This window comes from Sphaeramia orbicularis, chromosome 1 (genome assembly GCF_902148855.1).
Source record: "Sphaeramia orbicularis chromosome 1, fSphaOr1.1, whole genome shotgun sequence".
In the NCBI taxonomy this organism is placed as follows: domain Eukaryota; kingdom Metazoa; phylum Chordata; class Actinopteri; order Kurtiformes; family Apogonidae; genus Sphaeramia; species Sphaeramia orbicularis.
This window is the reverse complement of record NC_043957.1, coordinates 37,712,169-37,732,450: the sequence shown is the minus strand read 5'-3', so window position 1 is coordinate 37,732,450 and position 20,282 is coordinate 37,712,169. Positions and strand designations below refer to the sequence as shown.

Here is a 20,282-nt window from a genome sequence, read left to right as displayed (position 1 = left end):
TGTTAAAGCTGTATTAGAAATGAAGTCCATTCCAACTACTATTAGAGAATTGGATTCATACAGTTTATCTAAAGCACATTTAAACAAAATGGTTTATCATTAATCAGCTCTGTATGCACTAAAACTCAGTTGTACCTTACTTGTTCTCAGCATCTTTGTGCTGAACTTCTCCTGCTGCCTGTGATGTGACAATTGTGCACACGTACATTGCAATGACAATGCTCAAATGATATATTGTGCAGCTGTAGTTCAGAGTATGTTCAGTGATATTCACCTCAGTTTTCTTTTAAATACATGAAACTAGTTGGTTCTCAACTATTCTGGACTGTATGTGTAAGTATTGGTCTTCATCATCAGATGCATATATTGCATTACATCAAAGTGTACCCTTGTGTAATAATCTAAATAATTAACAATATTTAAATAATAAAAAAATATATTATATGAATTATTTAAATGCAGTACAGTATATAGAAGTCCCTATGATTTTCTCAATGCTAAATATTTTATTAATACCAAGTGACTGACTATACTTTTTAGAAAAATGTATAACTGATAAAACATTATTTTTAACCTGAGAACAACATACATTTAGTCTCATGTATTTACACTGCCAGCTTCCAGCTACAGCTGAATGAGAAACTAAGCTCCATGTGCTAAATAAAACTCCACAGTCAGGGGAATTCATGCAATAGACATACGGGTCAAAGTCGAACAGGAGTCAGATGTTGACATTGAGACAGAACTAAATGATCAAAGTTGTCGAGAATAAATGTGATTCTATTTAAGACTCTAGACATGAGAGGAGCACGAAAGATGGGGATGCACGTCTGAAAACTCACACAAAAACACATAAAGCTATAGGATGATTCATCTCAAAGTTAAATAAACCTTTGCTGTTGTGTTCCTAACAAAACTATGAGGTCCTAATGTCAGCGTTAACTACAAGTGTGATAGATGATGTATCACTGGCAGCCCATCAATCAGAGTGTATCTAACACCATATGGACGTATGGCAGTGCAGCTCACCTGACAGCCTGCTGTCCAGATCCTGCTGTGTTGCAGATGAGGAGGAGGACCTTCGTGGAACTGCTCTGGTTCAGGTATTCAGAGGAGAGGGTGCCACATGGAGGTAATCTATGTCCATCAGGACCAGACGTAGAAGTGTAGGGAGAAGAGGGGAGGCTGTGGTGATACCCTGAGCAACACAGAGAAGAGGAAAACAGTTAGATACATGCAGACGTTTGAAGACGATCTCAACTGTTGTTATTATACATTTTACAATATGTACCCATGATCAAATCATTCTTATATTGTTTGTATATTGTTTATCAAATTATTGAGTTCTTGTGTAAAGGAAATTGATGTTGTAAAGACAGCAACATTATTCTTGTATTGATAATGAATAGAATAGAATAGAATAGAATAGAATAGAATAGAATAGAATAGAATAGAGGGTGACACAGTGGTGCAGTGGATAGTGTTGTCACCTCACAGCAAGAAGGTTCTGGGTTCAATTCCAACCAGGGACTTTTCTGTGTGAAGTTTGCATGTTCTACCCTTGTAAGCCACTTTGGAAAAAAAGTTTGTTTGTGTTTGCGTAGGCTCTCTCCGGCTCCCTCCGGCTCCCTCCCACCATCCAAAGACCTGCACTGAATTAGCCCACGGGTGTGAATGACAGTGATTGGTTGTTTGTCTCTATATGTCAGCCCCTTGTCCAGGGTGTACCCCGCCTTTGCCCATTGGTAGCTGGGATAGGCTCCAGCACCCCCCGCGATCCTAGAGAGGATAAAGCGGGTTCAGAAGATGAATGCATATAGAGAATAGAATATACTTTATTGGGGGGAATTCAAGGTGTCCAGCAGCTCACAAAAAACCCACAATCACAACAATACAGAAAATATATACTGGTGTATGAATGTGTATGAATGTTTGGTGGCGATGAGAGGGGCCGTAGGTGTGAATTGGCAGCCACGCTTCCATCAGTCTGCCCCAGGGCAGCTGTGGACACGTGTAGCTTACCACCACCAGAGGTAGAATGTGAGAGCGAATGAATAATGGGTCAATAATGTAAAGTGCTTTGGGTGCCTATGAAAGCGCTATAGAAATCTAATCCATTATATAAATGTAAGTGTTGCATAGTAATATATATGAAAAATAATAATAATTATTATTGATTATTGTGCACAAACCGGTTCTTATTAGGGGTGGGAGGATGATTTCAGGGTTGTTAAAGTATATGATGAATTATAACCAACGTATTTCTTCTATCTATAAAAGACTCTGATTATGTTACTAACAGAATCACAGAAAAGTAAGCTATGCAGTATTTTACACCTCAAATTTACAATGAGGAGAATAATTTTTGTCAAGGCAGAAAAAGTGTTCCTTAAATTTCTGCTCTTTTTTAGCGTTGCATTTATAGTAAAACCAGGGTTAAAATCATGATTTAAGTCTAAAAACAGAAACAAAGACAGGCAATGATGATGCACCTTTTAAGGACTTTTTATGAAAAACATGTTTATTTGTTAATTTTGTTATTGAATTTTTGATTGAATGAATCAAACTCAGAGACAGGATTAACTTGGACCAAGGTTACAGAACAGCTTCAGGTGCCAAAATGACAAAATGCAATGTATGGCACAACATCTGATGTGATTCTGGAAATATTTTCAGAAGATTTCCATTAAAACTGAATTGCCCTTTGATTCTTATTTACCCTGAGGAGCAGTAAAAAAAAATTACCACACACCTCCACACGTTATACACACACACAAGCACGCTGGGAGTGGATAATAACTGAAGGGGATACAGAACACCCAACCTCTTGTCTCCCAGGAAACATAAACTCTGACATTAGCAGAGGATTTAATTAAACAATGCTTGTTCGATCGCTACCATGCAATTAATCACTGACACCTTCTGACATCGCACACGCATAGAAAACAAACCTGAATGCACACACATGAAGGAATGTTTGAAAAGATGTAAAGCTTAGGTGCAACACCCTCACAAAGCAAGTGCATTATTTACACACACACACACACACACACACACACACACACACACACACACACACACAGGTAACACACACACTCCAGAGTCAGTACTAGCCTTGAAGCCTTGTGTGAATGTGCTTCTTGTGTGCAACAGACAAAAACAGAATATTGGAAAGGAAATTGAAAAGGCCACCAGTTTTGCAAAATAGTAAAAAGTTAATACATATACAAAACGAAAGTGCATACTACTGGAAAAAACAAAAAAAGAACAAAAAAAAAACAACCAAATACAAAAAAAATGTGACTTTGAGTAATGTTTGACCAAACCTCCCTTTAATCACACAATCACTCTCTGTCTCTGTTGCCCTTTTCTCTCTCCAGTCAACTTAAATTTTTAACTTCATATTACACATTTAAAAAAAATTGTGATTCATTTAAAAAGAAGTATATGAAAAATAGAGGTATCCCTTCAATAAAATTAACTTGTATGAGAAAAACAATCTCCTAAAAAAAAAAAAACTTGTAATGAAAATAAATTTGTACAAAGAAATAAAATAAACTTGTATGAGTTTTTTTTTAAAATAATCTCCTCAAATAAATATACTTCTACATGATAAAACTTCATATGCCTAAAATGAAAAACCCTTTACTTTTTAAATAAGGTTCATCAAATGAAAGAAAGAAAAAACATCAGTCCACCTTTTCAATCAAAAGGTGGCTGTTTACCCTAAAGGTCTCTTACTTTAAAATTAAGGCCGCCACAGGCCATATATTTACCACTGCTGTAGCGTGTCTATGGACAGGTCTGTCCAGGTCAAGGTCAAGGTCAAGGTCAAGGTTACTTTATTTATACCCGTAGGTAGATTTGTTTTGCAGTCTAGGTGATTGCCTTGGCGTTACAACAACACATACATTGAACATTCAAGACAGGCACTTGATCACACTTACAGACAGGACAAAAAGACAGGACAAAAAGTGCTCAGTGTTCCACCATTCATCTGTATAGCAGCATGGATAAGTAAAAGAATAAAATAAATAAGATCAAATAAATAAAAACAAGATGCAATAAAACACAATAAAAACCAGAAAAGATAAAATAAAAACAATCTGGGATAAAAACCAGGATAACAACATAAAATTAGAAAATTTAAAAAATTTGAAGTCACAATAATAACTAGAAGCAGCCTTTGAGATAACCTTGTTGTGATATTGGGCTATACAAATAAAGTTGAATTGAATTGAATTGAAGCACTCGGAGAGCGCAGACCTCCGCCAAGGCTGATCAGTGGCCCCCCCCGTGGGCCCCCCCACCCCCGATCACCACCAAAATTTAATCATTTCTTCCTTATCCCATTTCCAACAAACCCTGAAAATCTCATCCAAATCTGTCCATAACTTTTTGAGTTATGTTGCACACTAACGATCAGTGGCCCCCCCTGTGGGCCCCCCCACCCCCGATCACCACCAAAATTTAATCATTTCTTCCTTATCCCATTTCCAACAAACTCTGAAAATTTCATCCAAATCTGTCCATAACTTTTTGAGTTATGTTGCACACTAACGGACAGACAAACAAACAGACAGACAAACAAACAAACAAACCCTGGCAAAAACATAACCTCCTTGGCGGAGGTAATAATAAATAGAGCAAAGAAATGGAAGAAGGTATTACATGGGGCTGCGCTGAGTACTGTACGTTAGTGATGCGCAGATCAGCGGGTTACTCATAGGTCAGGTTGGGGCGGGTCAACGAGAATGGCTGTTTATTTGCAGGGTGGGTTAGGTCGGCTTAAATAATTCCACAAAAGCCCAGCCCAAAGCTTTGTTGAGCTCCGCTGGCTGAGTTTATGGCACCTGACACATGAAACGGGCTATAAGTGCTGAGTTTGTTTGTCTGGCAGAGGCCCACAGTACTTTCACACAAAGGAAGCATGAAATATTAGCATTATTTTAAAAGGTTTCTGTATATTATTGAGGAATTGGGTGTCCTTTCCAAGATGGTTCACAGTAAAGCCATTCACTTTTCCCTTACCTTGAAACGCTGTCTGGGCTGAAAAAACCCGGCTAGCACACCACTACCGTACGTACCTCATAATGAGTACGCACAGATCTTACAGTGAAACTTATAGATGCTTTACTACTTCCTCTAAACCTCCCACTGCTGTGCAGCCTTTCCCTACCTTTGGAAACTTTCATTTGAGTGGGCAGGATGTTTGTTTACCCCCCCAGAGCCGGGCTCGGATCGGCTCAATCTCGTGGCTAAATCCAATCTGATCTTCCAAAAAATGCCAGATCAGCAGCCGATACCGACCTTTAGACCGGATCGGGACATCCCTAATGTCCACATGTCTAACACTCTGACCAATGCAGATTCTTCTTGTCGCGTAGCAGATCTTAAAGTTAACCTTCGCATCAAGAAAACTGCGCAACTTATAAACATGAAAAAGCTGCACAAAACATATTAAGGATGAAACTCCTGAGCATCCAGTTAATGCATGTATCATTTGATCTATAATAATTTATCACCAATATGTCCCATTTTGTACCCGCAGCATGTTGAGTAGGAAAACAGCAGTTTGTATTTATCCTCCTGACTCACCACCTCAACTGCACTTCAGCATTACACATAAATAAATGCTATGATTAACAGCCAATGAATTTCTATTGTTTTTAAAACATTTTTACAGATGCAATGTCTCAGTTTTTCCATTTCACTTTAGCGGGGCTTATTGGTGTTAAGTGGTAATTACAGGTTTATTGTTGAACTGTTCTTCATCTGGGGCTTTTTCAATAGCACTGAGCCCAAAATGTGATGTTAACAGACTACAGACCACTGATTGGACAGGATTAGGGTTAGCATCACTGGATGATAGGGTTGTACAATACACTACCAGGCAAAAGTTTGGACTCACCTTCTTATTTAAATGACATGAGATGGACCACAGATGGTCAACAAGAGCTCAGCATCATTTGGAACTCCTTCCAGACTTTTGGAAAACATTTCAGGTGATTACCTCATGAAGCTCATCAAGAGAATGCCAAGAATGCACAAAGCAGTAATAAAAGCAAAACGTGGCTATTTTGAAGAATCTAAAATATAAAACATGCTGAGTTTTGTCACACCTTTTTAAACTACATAATTCCATATGTGTTCATTCATAGTTTCGATGCCTTTAGTGAGAATCTACAATGAAAATAGTCATAAAAATAAAGAAAAACCAAGTGAGTCCAAACTTTTGCCTGGTAGTGTATATCGAAAAATATTGTTTTTGTGATAACGTAGTGTGCAATATTCATGTTGCAAAGACGTGCAATAATTTATTTTCTTGTTTCATTTCATTAACTTTCTGTTTTACCCTCCATGGGGTACCAGAGTGTTTTTTTCTACCACTCTAACATACTAGCTTTTCTGGTTAAAAAAAAAAACAAAAACAAAAACAAAACCCTGAAGCAATGCTCCTGCTGCTGGTTGAATGCAAGTTTATATGTTATTAATATTGAAAAGATGTGAATATTTTCAGAGCACAACTTTGGGCAAGGCCTGAACACTTATATTTAAAGATTTTATTTCTATATGCAGTATTTACCAAACCAGGCAGGCAATGGAATAGTGCTTTGTTAAAGCTATTACACGGTGGTACTCTAGTACTTTTGTTATTGTCATTGTTACTTTTGTTAAATACAGCCATGATATTTACACATTGTTATATGTGAACAAAATGACAAAATATTTGGCTATATTTTTGTCTGAAGGTCTATAGTAGCAGCATCACCAGGTTCTTGGACAGAATTGTGTAACTGATTGTAGTAGTGCAGTATTTTGTCTTAAATTATAAATAATTGAATCAGCATACAAACAATTGGCTCATTTTAACATTGATAAGGAACATTAGTAGATGAAAGTGGTATTTCTTTAGGTGAACACGAAATATCGCAATATTATCATTACTGCAATGCTGTACACCCTTATCACATATCACAAGTTTTGCCAGTATCGTGCAGCCCAACTGGATGAGTCATGAGAGTGACCTCAAGTCTTCCAGTGTTGTCTTGTGTCCCATACAAATGATGTCACAGGAGTTTCCAGACACCTTGCTATGATGACCCCATTACACTCAAGTGTAATGGAAAAAGACCGAAACTGAGTAGAGGGGAGTGGTGCTGAAAGACACACAGTTAGAGTTTAACTGTGGTAGTGTGTTCAGTCTGTCAGCAATTAAAGGGTTTGATCAGACTGCTTCAAGGCCTGTATTCAGATTTTTTTTTTTTTTTTTGTGAGTGTGTATGAAGTAGTGTTTTCACACAGAATTAGATATTAGGCTCCACATGATGATGGTTCATAAAGATGCTGAAGTAGTAGCAGTAGGTCTTTCTCTCTCTCTGCATATCAAAATAAGTTTACCGCCTTATTAGTCCAATCTATCAAGCACAACTACAGTCGAGCTGTTGGTCAGGAAAAAATGTGTTGTTATGTTTTATTAAATACAATTTATTAAATAAGCTGAAACACTGGCCAGCTAGCTCTCATACACACTGGTTATTCCAAGCCTGTCTCAGCAGACACAAAAGCTTATATTGGACCTGAAATTGTACTAAAGGAGGAAAAATTTAAAGATGGGTGATTTTTTTTTTTAACCCTTTCATGTATAGTGGTCACTACAGTGGACACATATTCTCCAGCTGTTCTCTTGTATATTCATGGGTTGTGTTGTTTTACTTGCATATCAGCCAACACAGTAAGCGCTTATGCACCATCCCAAACGCTGCAATTCATACAATTATTGTAACTTTGCTGCTCATGATAAACCTGATCTGCAGTAACATGTTTTAGGGTAAATCAGTTGCTAATTTTTATTAGACTGTAATTAACAGTTTTCTGAAACAAAAAGTTTTTTTTTTTTTGCATATCCTCCTGAGACCCAGCAATGCATGTTGTCCTCTGTAGGGGACAAAAGTTTGACAGTTTTACTTAAAAAATGCTGTGCATTACAAAGGACATTCCATTTAAAAAAATCAATCAATAAATAAAAATTATTTTAAAAATGTATCTGAAAAAACTGTTGCATTATGCAGTTTTCAATCAAGACAATTTTTTAGCGTAAAAAAGCTAAAACTGCCAAATTCCTGAGTCTCAGGACGATTTTATCTCCATGAAATGAATAATAGCTAATATTAGAGTATGATAAAATGTGACAAAACATTAGCAATTTAGCAATTAGCGGCATTAAAAATGTTTTTATTTCATAGTTTTTACACAGTATATCACTTTCTGATGATGAGTTTTAAATACATGTTTCTTTGCTTCAAAAATTAAACACATGGTGTCCAGTTGAGTGGACATTTTTTTGACTCCACGAAAAATAGGTTCATAAAGAAAAAAAAATCATTTGTATTGTTTTTTTCATGCCTAAAGAGGAATAAAAACACTCAAGAAAAAAACATTGACTAAGGTTCTGATAATTCATGCATGAAAGGGTTAATGCCATAGACACCCAAATCCTAAAACTGTAGATATGAGGACTTCCATATAAGACTAGTAGTAAGTCATAAGCTACATTATCATAGTTTTAAAAAAATTTAACAATAAAGAATGATTTAACAGACATCGATTTAAATGGAACTCTTGGTAAATGGACTGCACTTATATTTTATACACCTTCATGGTGTTCAAAGTGCTTTACAAGGCCTCACATTCACCCATTCACACACACACACACACACACTCATACACCAGTCGATGGCTACCTCCATGCAAGGCGCTGCCAGACCCTACAGGATTTGAACCGCCAGCTCTTTGGTCACTGGACGCCACAGCCTCCTGTCTTATCTTCCATTAACATTTTAATTTTAATACTTGAGGAGTTTGACAAATTTTTGGCATAATCTTGACAGAAGATGTATTCTGCTTTAAAACAGAATACATGAGATTAGAGAAGGAAAAGGAAGGTCATGACCCTTGAAGAAGAGAAACCAGTTGTATAATCGTCTATGTTCTAAAAATAGCTTAAGCTTGACAAGTGAAAAAGCACTAGTGTGTAATATGTCATGCATGGCAAGGAAGGTTATTTCAGACACATCTCCTAAGTCTCCTGTGAGAACCTCCTGTCAAACTCTCATTCTCACCTCCTCTTCTGTCCATTTCAGCGATGGACAGAGGAGGAGACTCTGATAGAGGGAGGTGTTAGGAGCTACAGAAAAAGAACGATGGAGGAGGGAAAATGAAAGGAGACGAAGGTGGAGAGAGAAAGTGAAAACAGACATTTTTAAAAAAAGACTTTCATGAACTTAAAGGGGCTACATGTAAAATTTCTACTTCCAAATATTTAAAAAATTACCAAAAATGATCATCAGTCTTACAGAGCTATAAAGTTCTGCCAAAGACACCAACATATTTGATTGTAGAAATTTGAACTAAATCTGTTTACACTGACAGTCCATGGGATTTATGTGACCACTAGAGGGAGTAGTGAGTCACTTTGCTGGTCTCTTATGGGGATGAAAACTTTGCTGGTCTCTCAAAGAGATGTGTTATATTTGATATGTATGCAGGCAAAATTCTCTCTGAGGTTATGTTTTTTTTTTTGTTTTTTTTTTTTACTTCCACATGACTTTGATGACTTTTTTTGTTTTACTTTTTTACACATTGTTTATGAACAAAAATAAGTTATGCCAAAGCTGCCAATGTATTGATTATTGAGACATTAAATGAATATATTCATAGTGACAGTCTGACTGATTCATGTGACCACTAGAGGGAATAGTGAGTCAATCTGTTGGTCTCCAATGGTGAGGAAAACTAACACCACTGGGCCTTTGAGCAAAGTGTCAGAAAATAATGAGATGGGATGAGAACCATTAAGAAACACTTAAAATCTAAACGCACTGTTGTTTTCACCACTGGACACAGCTGTAAATGAAAAGAATTGAGTTTGATGATGAAATTACAATGTTTCTTCTACACTGATTCGTTTGATCATGAGGCTTATGAAGATATAAAGTTATTATGTGATGTTATTATCTTTGTTAAATTAGTCATTTGTTGATCCACGGTTCAGACAAAACTGTGACAGTTCTGACCTTGTTTGGACAATTCCAAACAGATCTTTAGTGCAGATATTGACAACACAAACCATAGAGAAAACTGAGATCATTTTTGGTTTTATTGTGGCTAAAAACAGAACTAAGTTAACAGAGCTATAACATCAGCTACTGCATGAAGATAATAAGACAGTGTTATTTTAATCAATGCGAAAATAACCAGCTGTGATTTTTGTTTGAGGAAGAAAACTTGATGATAGCATAAAATAATGTAAGCAAAGCACTTTCGGGATTTGTACACATTTTTCAAGGTCAAATTCAAGCCCTTTTCAAAAACTTTCAAGTGTCATTTTCAAATTTTTCCAGCACAGCACCTTATTGTTTGGGTAAAATACATATCTACAGCAATACATATACTCATGATTTTTTTTTTTCACTTTTTACCACAGTGATGTACATTGTGTTGTACTATAAATAAATAAAAATGTTTCAAAATAGCAAAAAGTTTAGAAATTAAATGAAAACACGTTTTATCCAAAAAAAGGGAAGCCACTTGGTATTCTTCAGGAGCACTTTTTTTTCAATATGTATCACCTCTCTGTAAGCAGCTTTAATATTAAAAATGAATAAATAAATCACATCATGGAGTTAGAATTGCAACACAACATTAAAATTCTAGCATTTTCAAGGATTTCAAGCACCCTGAACGAACCCTGACTTTATACTTTATTAAGTGAGTCATACAGGGGTTGGACAAAATAATGGAAACACCTTAAAAAATCAACAAAATATAATTTAATATGGTGTAGGTCCGCCTTTTGCGGCAATTACAGCTTCAATTCTCCGAGGTATTGATTCATACAACTTGTGAATTGTTTCCAAAGGAATTTTAAGCCATTCTTCAGTTAGAATACCCTCCAACTCTTTTAGAGACGATGGCGGTGGAAATCGACGTCTTACTTGCATCTCTAAAACTGACCATAAATGCTCAATAATGTTGAGGTCTGGGGACTGTGCCGGCCATACGAGATGCTCAACTTCGTTAGAATGTTCCTCATGCCATTCTTTAACAATTCTAGCTGTATGGATTGGGGCATTATCATCTTGAGGTGAAAGTGTTTCCATTATTTTGTCCAACCCCTGTACATAGTGTTAATAAATTAGTGGTTTTGGAAGAGTTTGGAATATTAATACTACATAGTACTGCTTTAAAGAAAGTCTTTACCGAGGGGAATAAAAGACATACAATGACTTGATTCAGTCATGAGGAAGAGTGAGTGAGTGATTAATTAGTGCGATATCAAACCATTTGTTGTTTTTGTGACAGTGTCATACGTGAGCCAATCAGTAAAATCTCTCAGTTTTTAATTAACAGATAAACAGTGGAAGTGAAGTGAATCTGAGTAATCTGCAGGAAGTAGATGGATAAAGAGAGAGACAGAGCTGTAGAGAAAGAACAAGAGAAGCAGAAATTGCTTTTACGATTGGAGGTGGGGAGTGCGGCAGCGTTAATTAAACAGCTCAGCCCTGAAGGAAAACACTCCACCTCTTCTGGCACTGACTCTCCTTTCCATCCACTTCCGTCTTCACCTCTCACCATTCTCTGTTTCTTTTTCTTTGTTTTATCTTTTACTCTCATCCCCCTGCAACTCTACTTATCATCACTACTATCTGTGTCTCTTTTCTGAAAACACAAGAAAACAAACCAGAACAGAGAAGAAGAAAGAGTGTTTTTGAGATTTTAGGGAAGGTGATATGTAGAGGGCAAAGTATGTAAAAGTATAATTAGTTTTACACAGGCACGTAGATGGTATCACTTTCTTTTCCAAGGATTAATTTCAAAAGTTGCACGAATAAATGGAACAGAGTATGATCAGCCTCAACACTGAAGGATGATCTCATATTTCTTCTTCAGTTCAAGCGGCTGAATAAGAGGGTCTATAAGGTAGCACTGCTGAGTGGTTGCATTATTTACACAAACACACAAGCGCTTTATTTTAATAGGATTATACAGCAGAGGGAAGTCATGTACTGGAACGTAGTCATGACTCCTAAAACCACAAACAAATCAATGCTATGTATCCACAGACTGTATTGGTCACTGAATGAAGTATAACGCATTATTTACACGTCTTTGTTATGGTATCATCAGGTTTTCTTCTTCAAACTAAAACTCATAGCTGCTTATTTTGACATTTTATTTTGGCAGTCAAAATAACACTGTGTCTTATAATTGTCAAATGCTACGTCAGCTGATAGTTTACATTATAAGTCTTTTAGGTTGGCTCTGTTTTTTGACATAAAAAAGCCACAGTAAAACCTTAACTCACCTCAGTTTGGTTTGTCTCGTCAATACAAACAAGGTCAGAACTGGCACAGTTTAGTCAGAACCCTGGATCAAGAAACAGTGAACTTAAAGATAAAAACATCACATAATAACTTTACACCTCCTTAAACCTCATAATCAAACTCATCTGTGTAGAATAAACATTATAATTTCATCATCAAACTCCATTCTTTTCATTGACAGCTGAAAACAACAACAGTGTTTCTAGATTTTATCACTTTGTCACTTTCTTTGACTGTCAAAGTTGTTTCTTAGTGGTTCTCATCCCATCTCATTATTTTCTGACAGTTTGCTCAAAGGCTCAATGGTGTTAGTTTTCCTCAACACTGGAGACCAACAGAGTGACTCACTACTCCCTCTAGTGGTCACATGAATCAGTCAGACGGTCATTATGAATATATTCCGTTAATATAATAATAATAATAATAATAATAATAATAATAATAATAATAAACATTTTTATTTATTTATAGTACAACACAATGTACATCACTGTGGTAAAAAGTGAAAAAAAAAATAATCATGAGTATATGTATTGCTGTAGATATGTATTTTACCCAAACAATAAGGTGCTGTGCTGGGAAAAATTAGAAAATGACACTTCAAAGTTTTTGAAAAGGGCTTGAATTTGACCTTGAAAAATGTGTACAAACCCTGAAAGTGCTTTGCTTACATTATTTTATGCTATCATCAAGTTTTCTTCCTCAAACAAAAAGTCACAGCTGGTTATTTTCGCATTGATTAAAATAACACTGTCTTATTATCTTCATGCAGTAGCTGATGTTATAGCTCTGTTAACTTAGTTCTGTTTTTAGCCACAATAAAACCAAAAATGATCTCAGTTTTCTCTATGGTTTGTGTTGTCAATATCTGCACTAAAGATCTGTTTGGAATTGTCCAAACAAGGTCAGAACTGTCACAGTTTAGTCTGAACCGTGGATCAACAAATGACTAATTTAACAAAGATAATAACATCACATAATAACTTTATACCTTCATAAGCCTCATAATCAAATGAATCAGTGTAGAAGAAACATTGCAATTTCATCATCAAACTCCATTCTTTTCATTTACAGCTGTGTCCAGTGGTGGAAACAACAGTGCGTTTAGATTTTAAGTGTTTCTTAATGGTTCTCATCCCATCTCATTATTTTCTGACACTTTGCTCAAAGGCCCAGTGGTGTTAGTTTTCCTCAACATTGGAGACCAACAGAGTGACTCACTACTCCCTCTAGTGGTCACATGAATCAGTCAGACGGTCATTATGAATATATTCCGTTAATATAATAATAATAATAATAATAATAATAATAATAATAATAATAATAATAATAACAATAAACTTTATTGCAGACACAGGTCCATAAACCACAAACACACAACATACAGAATAAATAAAATAAAAAGGATAAAAAAGAATAAAAAGGAGATGAAAAAAATTAAGCACATTATAAAATATACAAACTATTGCACCAATGCCGTCTCAGTTTAGAGGTAAAACGATAGCAGCTTTTCAGGGGGCTAACTAGAGCTTCTATAATGTGGTTCTCTGATTCATCCAGGACGACACATAAAACTAAACATCAACTGTCTTAATAGTGCCTCACAAGTTGGCACTCCTGTGGTCACAAACAGTTGACTGGCACTATACCACCGAGGGACATGAAGTAGCAACCTCAATGCATCATTACAGGCTACCTTGAGCCTCTGCAAACTTATTTATAATTAATTATAATTATAATATGTCTATACATTGGCATATTTGGCATAACTTCTTGTTCATAACCAATGCAAAAAAAATAAACAACCTGAGAGAGAATTTTTATATGATTTTTATATGAAAAAAATAATCATGAGTATATGTATTCCTGTAGATATGCATTTTACCCCAACAATAAGGTGCTTGAAAGTTTTTGAAAAGAGCTTGAATTTGACCTTGAAAATGTGTACAAACCCTAAAGTGCTTTGCTTACATTTTTTTTCCTGCAATCATCAAGTTTTCTTCCTCAAACAAAAAAATCACAGCTGGTTATTTTCACATTGATCAAAATAAAACTGTCTTATTATCTTCATACAGTAGCTGATGTTATAGCTCTGTTGACTTAGTTCTGTTTTTAGACTTACAACAGCCACAGTAAATCCAAAAATGATCTCAGTTTTCTCTATGGTTTGTGTTGTCGATATCTGCACTAAAGATCTGTTTGGAATCGTCCAAACAAGGTCAGAACTGTCACAGTTTAGTCTGAACCGTGGATCAACAAATGACTAATTTAACTAAGATAATAACATCACATAATAACTTTATATCTTCATAAGCCTCATAATCAAACTAATCAGTGTAGAAGAAACATTGTAATTTCATCATCAAACTCAGTTCTTTTCATTTACAGCTGTGTCCAGTGGTGGAAACAACAACAGTGCGTTTAGCTTTTATCACTTTGTCACTTTCTTTGACTGTCAAAGTTGTTTCTTAGTGGTTCTCATCCCATCTCATTATTTTCTGACAGTTTGCTCAAAGGCCTAGTGGTGTTACTTTTCCTCACCATTGGAGACCAACAGAGTGACTCACTACTCCCTTTAGTGGTCACATAAATCATTCTGAATATCATTATGAATATATTCAGTTAATATGTCTATACATTGGCATCTTTGGCATAACTTCTTGTTCTTGTTCAGCGTCTCCACTGCCTTAGGAAACTGGCACACTTCCACATTGACCGAACCATTTTAACTTTGTTTTATCGTTCTTTTATTGAGTCTGTTTTATCTTTTTGTCTGGTGGCGTGGTTCGGTCAGACCTCAGTTGCAGAGAGAAACTCACTAAATCAAATAGTGAGAAGGTCCAGTCGCCTGATTGGTGAGTCCCAGTCTTGTCCCGCCTCCCTGTACACTAAACAGGTACAGAGGATGGCTTCATCAGTTCTTAACAATGACTCCCATCCTTTACGAGGTGAATTTCAACTCCTTTCCTCTGGACGGAGGTTCTTAGTCCCAAGGTGCAGGACACAGTGTTATAAAAATAGCTTTGTTCCTGTCGCCGTCACTGAGCTCAATAAGAAACAGTGACATTGCACTTTACTAACTTTTTTAGTTATTTATTCCATTTCTTTGCTCTATTAGTTATTATTGTGACTTCAAATTTTTACATTTTTTAATGTTATGTTCTTATCCTGGTTTTTATCCCAGATTGTTTTTTATTTTATCTTTTCTGGTTTTTATTGTGTTTTATTGCATCTTGTTTTTATTTATTTGATCTTATTTATTTTATTCTTTTACTTATCCATGCTGCTATACAGATGAATGGTGGAACATTGAGTGCTTTTTGTCCTGTCTTTTTGTCCTGTCTGTAAGTGTGATCAAGTGCCTGTCTTGAATGTTCAATGTATGTGTTGTTGTAACGCCAAGGCAATCACCTAGACTGCAAAACAAATCTACCTACGGGTATAAATAAAGTAACCTTGACCTTGAATGTGTATATATATATATATAAAAAAAAACAACCTAAGAGAATTTTGGCCACATACATATCAAATATGACAGATCTCCTAAGTGCCTCTGGACCCAATGAGTGAGCCCTCCCAGTGGAATGCAGACACCTGATGAAAAATACCCACAGGGGCAGTGGGTTTAGCCTTGGACAAAGAAGAGCGCAAATGAGAGGTCCTGGCAGCAAACAACCGTCTGACCACAAAAGCCCCCGACAACAACTGAGCACCTGAGCTTTCTGCCAACAGCGAAATGACAGATTAGACAGGTGACTGCAGGGGAACCACATACACCTGATACTGCCTTCTTCAGCTATAACAACACTACTTTGTTTCATTAAATGTTGGAAATCGTTCAGTGTATTTTGCTTGTACTTACCCCATTTCAAGTTTTGTTTCTTTCACAGTCATTGCTAAAAGTTGTACCACAAAACAGCACATGACCTGTTTTTTCTCTTAAGCAGGGTACACATATAAGAATAATCAGGCTGTTTTTGTCCTAATTTCCCCCTTCCCAACCAAGGACAGCAAACACCAGATTATTTTATGTCTTATAAGATTATCCTGAGGTGTGTTAAGAGTGAATTTGTCCCGATAATCGGCTTCAAAATGGGTCCGGGCCGACAATTAAACTTGTTCAACATTTACGACCAAAAATCTTCATGTGTGTGTGGAAAGCAGACAACTCCAGAGTCATGACTCAGTGAATTGAGACGTGAACGGAATGAAGCCAGTCAAGAAGCAAGCTGACTGAGGAACAAGGAAGCAGACATAAATAAATATTATAGGTAATCCATTTATCAGACGGGTAGTTATTTTTTTACCATCCTTATTAGTTTTAGCTACTTCCTGTAGCCTTCGTCAAAAGCTTCACATCATGTTGCTGTGACGTGTCATACAGGTTGCTCAGGAGGATTGGTCAGACAGCAGGGAGAATTTGCGAACAACTACCCCTGTCTGATAAATGAATTACCTATAATAATTATATGTGGACGACAGAATGAAACTTAACCAGAGACAAAAATAAAAACAAGCATGGCTGACCTGAAACATAAAGTTCAGTGGACCTCAGAAATTCTGGATTTTTACATCAAAAATAGTCCCAGGAACACCATCATTCCCTCCTCTCTTATGTCCTCCTCCATGTTGCGTGTTGTTTTTTCTGATTGTTGCTATGTTTCTTCTTCTGTTTTGTTAGATTACTTTTGATCACATGAGATTTCAGGCTTAGGGGACTAGATTCTAGATCAGTGGTGGGACGGAATCATTATGAGTGTGTTAAGATTATTGGAGCACACCACACACTGTACAATCAAAACCTGCCTTATTTTTAATCTTCATGTGTGGGGTCTGTAACAGATAAAAAATCTCTTCAGATTTGAAAGTTGTGATGATCAGAGTAGCACTGTAGACACACCCCATTTCTTTACATTTTCTTTCTCTTCAGGTTGTTTTAAATTATGAACCCAAGCAGAGGGGAAAGAGCTGCCCTGTGAATGGTCAGGGAGTATTTTTTTGTTTTTCTGCACTAAGGCATCTTTTCCTGTCTCAACCCATAAAGACCCAGTGCTACTTTTGTGACTTTCACTCCGTTTAACCTTTCTTAAGTGATTTATCACCATTTACCATTATTATTATTATTATTATTATTTATTTATTTTTTTTACTGATTTATTCCGAATTTGGAAATTGTGCAAGCTTCCTGATTGCTAAAAATTGACTTCTTTGCACAACATAACATAGAAATGAAAAGTCAAGGAGGCAAAAAGTAATTATTATTATTACAGTTATTATTATTATTATTATTATTATTATTATTATTATTATTATTATCATCATCATCATTATTAACTTTCTTCTGCATTTTCTGTTTTTTAAGTGAAAATCAGGTATTTTCCTATATTTTATTCATTGATCATATAAATGTTCAAAAAAGCTCAAATTAAAGTTGAGGATTATTATATCAGAAAGCGAGAAAACTGTAGAAAAAGTGACTTTTGCAGTAAAACCTATCATTAAGTAAACATAAACCACAGTGTCTCGATCCATTGTTATTGATTAAACTCCATGGGTTTTACTGGTGAATCAATGTTGAAGAAGATGACGGTGTTTCCACATTCACTACAGAGCCTCTGAATGTTCAAATGGATCATATCTGGTGACCATGAAAAGATGACAAACTGCATTTTACAACTATTATTTACATGGACTGATAGGATAAGTGGATCTTTTGAAATAGCTAGCAATGAAAATTCACTACAGGTACCCTTTAATTGAACTGAACAAGATGTGTGATCTCATAGAAGTGCTAGATCCATCTATGTAGACCTTTTTTTCAGTTTTCATAAAGTTTCATTGAGAAATTTAATGGAGAATATGTAAAAACCCTGAGCTCCAAAAAGTTTTATACTGCAAGAATATTTTAAGTGTCACAATACTGACAGTTTACAGAGAGAAAAAGGAAATAGACGAGTGTGAAAAATGTGCAGAATTTTTATCAGTCTCTTAAAAAATTCTTTCATCTTTCAAAAAATACAAGAATCATATTCCCTGAATTTTACAGTAAAATACATGAAGCCTTTATTCATCATATCTCTGTGATCATGCTAAAGTCCTCATATTCTGACAAGAAGCACAATGTAAAAAGAAATAGGTGTTGGAAACTGGTTTGTTTTTACGGTAGACCAATTAAATGACGGGACTGTTTGAATCAGAAACACAGAATTTACAGAAAAAAAAGCAAATAATCAAAAATCAATGATCCAAAAATAAACAATGTAAAGTTCTTCATGGCATCGACATTGGTGACAGTGTTCCTGGTCATGATAAAGAACTTCTATAGTTGTATTAGTGCCTTAGATATTGATGGCAATTTTGGATTATTAAGTTTTTGAACACTGATTATTGATCATTTTAAACAATGTTTATTGTTTTGTTTCTTTTTCACTGCATTCAGCCACATTCTTAATGAGCACTTAATCCCTTTATATAATAAACTGAAGGCAGAAAGAGCCACAAACAAGCAGCAACTGATGGAACTGAAGCTGCAGTAAAGGCCCAGAAAAGCATCTCCAGGGAGGAAACTTAGCATTTGGTGACATCTACGGGTTCCAGATGTCAGGCAGTTATTGACTGCAAAGGCTTTTCATCCAAGTATTAAAAACAGAAAAGCTAACTTAGTATGTCCAATTATTTTTCAGGCTCTGAAAATGAAGGGATTATTAATTATTAAATGGTTGATGCACTATTTTTGTCAAACTCACGGAAATATAGCTGAAAGTCAACACTCCAGACCCATGCTTGGTTGTTATCAAATCCACTGCGGTGGTGTACAGATGCAAAATTACAAAATATATACTACTGTGCAAATGTTTTAGGTGGCCTTTAGATTGAAGTGAACATGCATATTTATTTCTCAGTCTCTAGAATAACATTACTTTCTTTGCAGCTTGGACATTTAACAGACATATTTAAACACAATATAGCAAACAAGTTTATGGCAACATAACTTAAGACCTACCTTATCAAATGTAATTCCTTTTGAAGACTTTTAAAGGTATTAAAAGGAGATTTGTAAATCTACGACTTTTAAGACTTTTTAAGGCCCTGTGGAAACCCTGAAAATGCACATGGTATTAACCTTTATTTTTTATTTTCAAGAACCGTACTTGAACACACAACCCCATTCAGTGCAAAGCTGTTTTCTCTGTGCCACATATTATGAGGCCTCGTCGCTCTATTTATGTGCAGATAAGCGGGATTGTTGATGGTGAATTCGAACTGTTTTGTGGCACATTAGCCCAAATTGATTGTTCAGTGTCTTGCACCACAAAACCTCCTGTTGCCGTTTCCTATGAATGCGGAACCTCATCTTTCAAGAATGTTTCATGATCAAGTCAGAGGAACCCAGCTCCCTCTGAGATGTAGCAATTTTTGCGACAATTAACCTGTAAACAATCAACGCTCTTGTGCATTACTACCAATAAAATATGATGGTTACCTCACTTGACAATACAGTGACATTCAGTTTCCTTTTCATCCGACTATTAAATGAACAACTACTTACTATTCATTGCCTCTTGTCAATCCACACACATCACGCTATAGATGGATCCCAAAGCTTTTACCCTCCACCCGACATTGCTCAGTACGTCTTCTACTGGTAATTAACAAGCAATTGGGAGTAGGAGACTAAAGAAATGAGGGCAATCTGAGTACAAGAGCAAAGTGGGTGTCAGGCACAATTTGGATGTCAACTAGTCTGACCTTGATATTACACAAAGCCTGCACAGCTAGTGTGTTACAACGGAAATAAAACAGACTCTTAGAACAATCACTTCCATTATTTTGGAACTGAGAGGCCAGTTCAGTACATTACACAACTATATTACAGTCATTTTTTGTTTCCTCTTC

At 35.9% G+C, this 20,282-nt stretch overlaps 1 protein-coding gene across 1 annotated transcript in view; it reads right to left on the bottom strand.

Annotated features, from left to right (window-relative positions):
• The window catches only part of usp43a (ubiquitin specific peptidase 43a), a 211,892-nt gene that overhangs the window by 70,254 nt on the left and 121,356 nt on the right, over positions 1 to 20,282 (bottom strand). Inside the window, exon 7 of the mRNA XM_030137013.1 lies at positions 1,030 to 1,198. Within this exon, the coding sequence (XP_029992873.1) occupies positions 1,030 to 1,198 (169 nt within the window). The remainder of the gene's footprint in view (positions 1 to 1,029; positions 1,199 to 20,282) is intronic.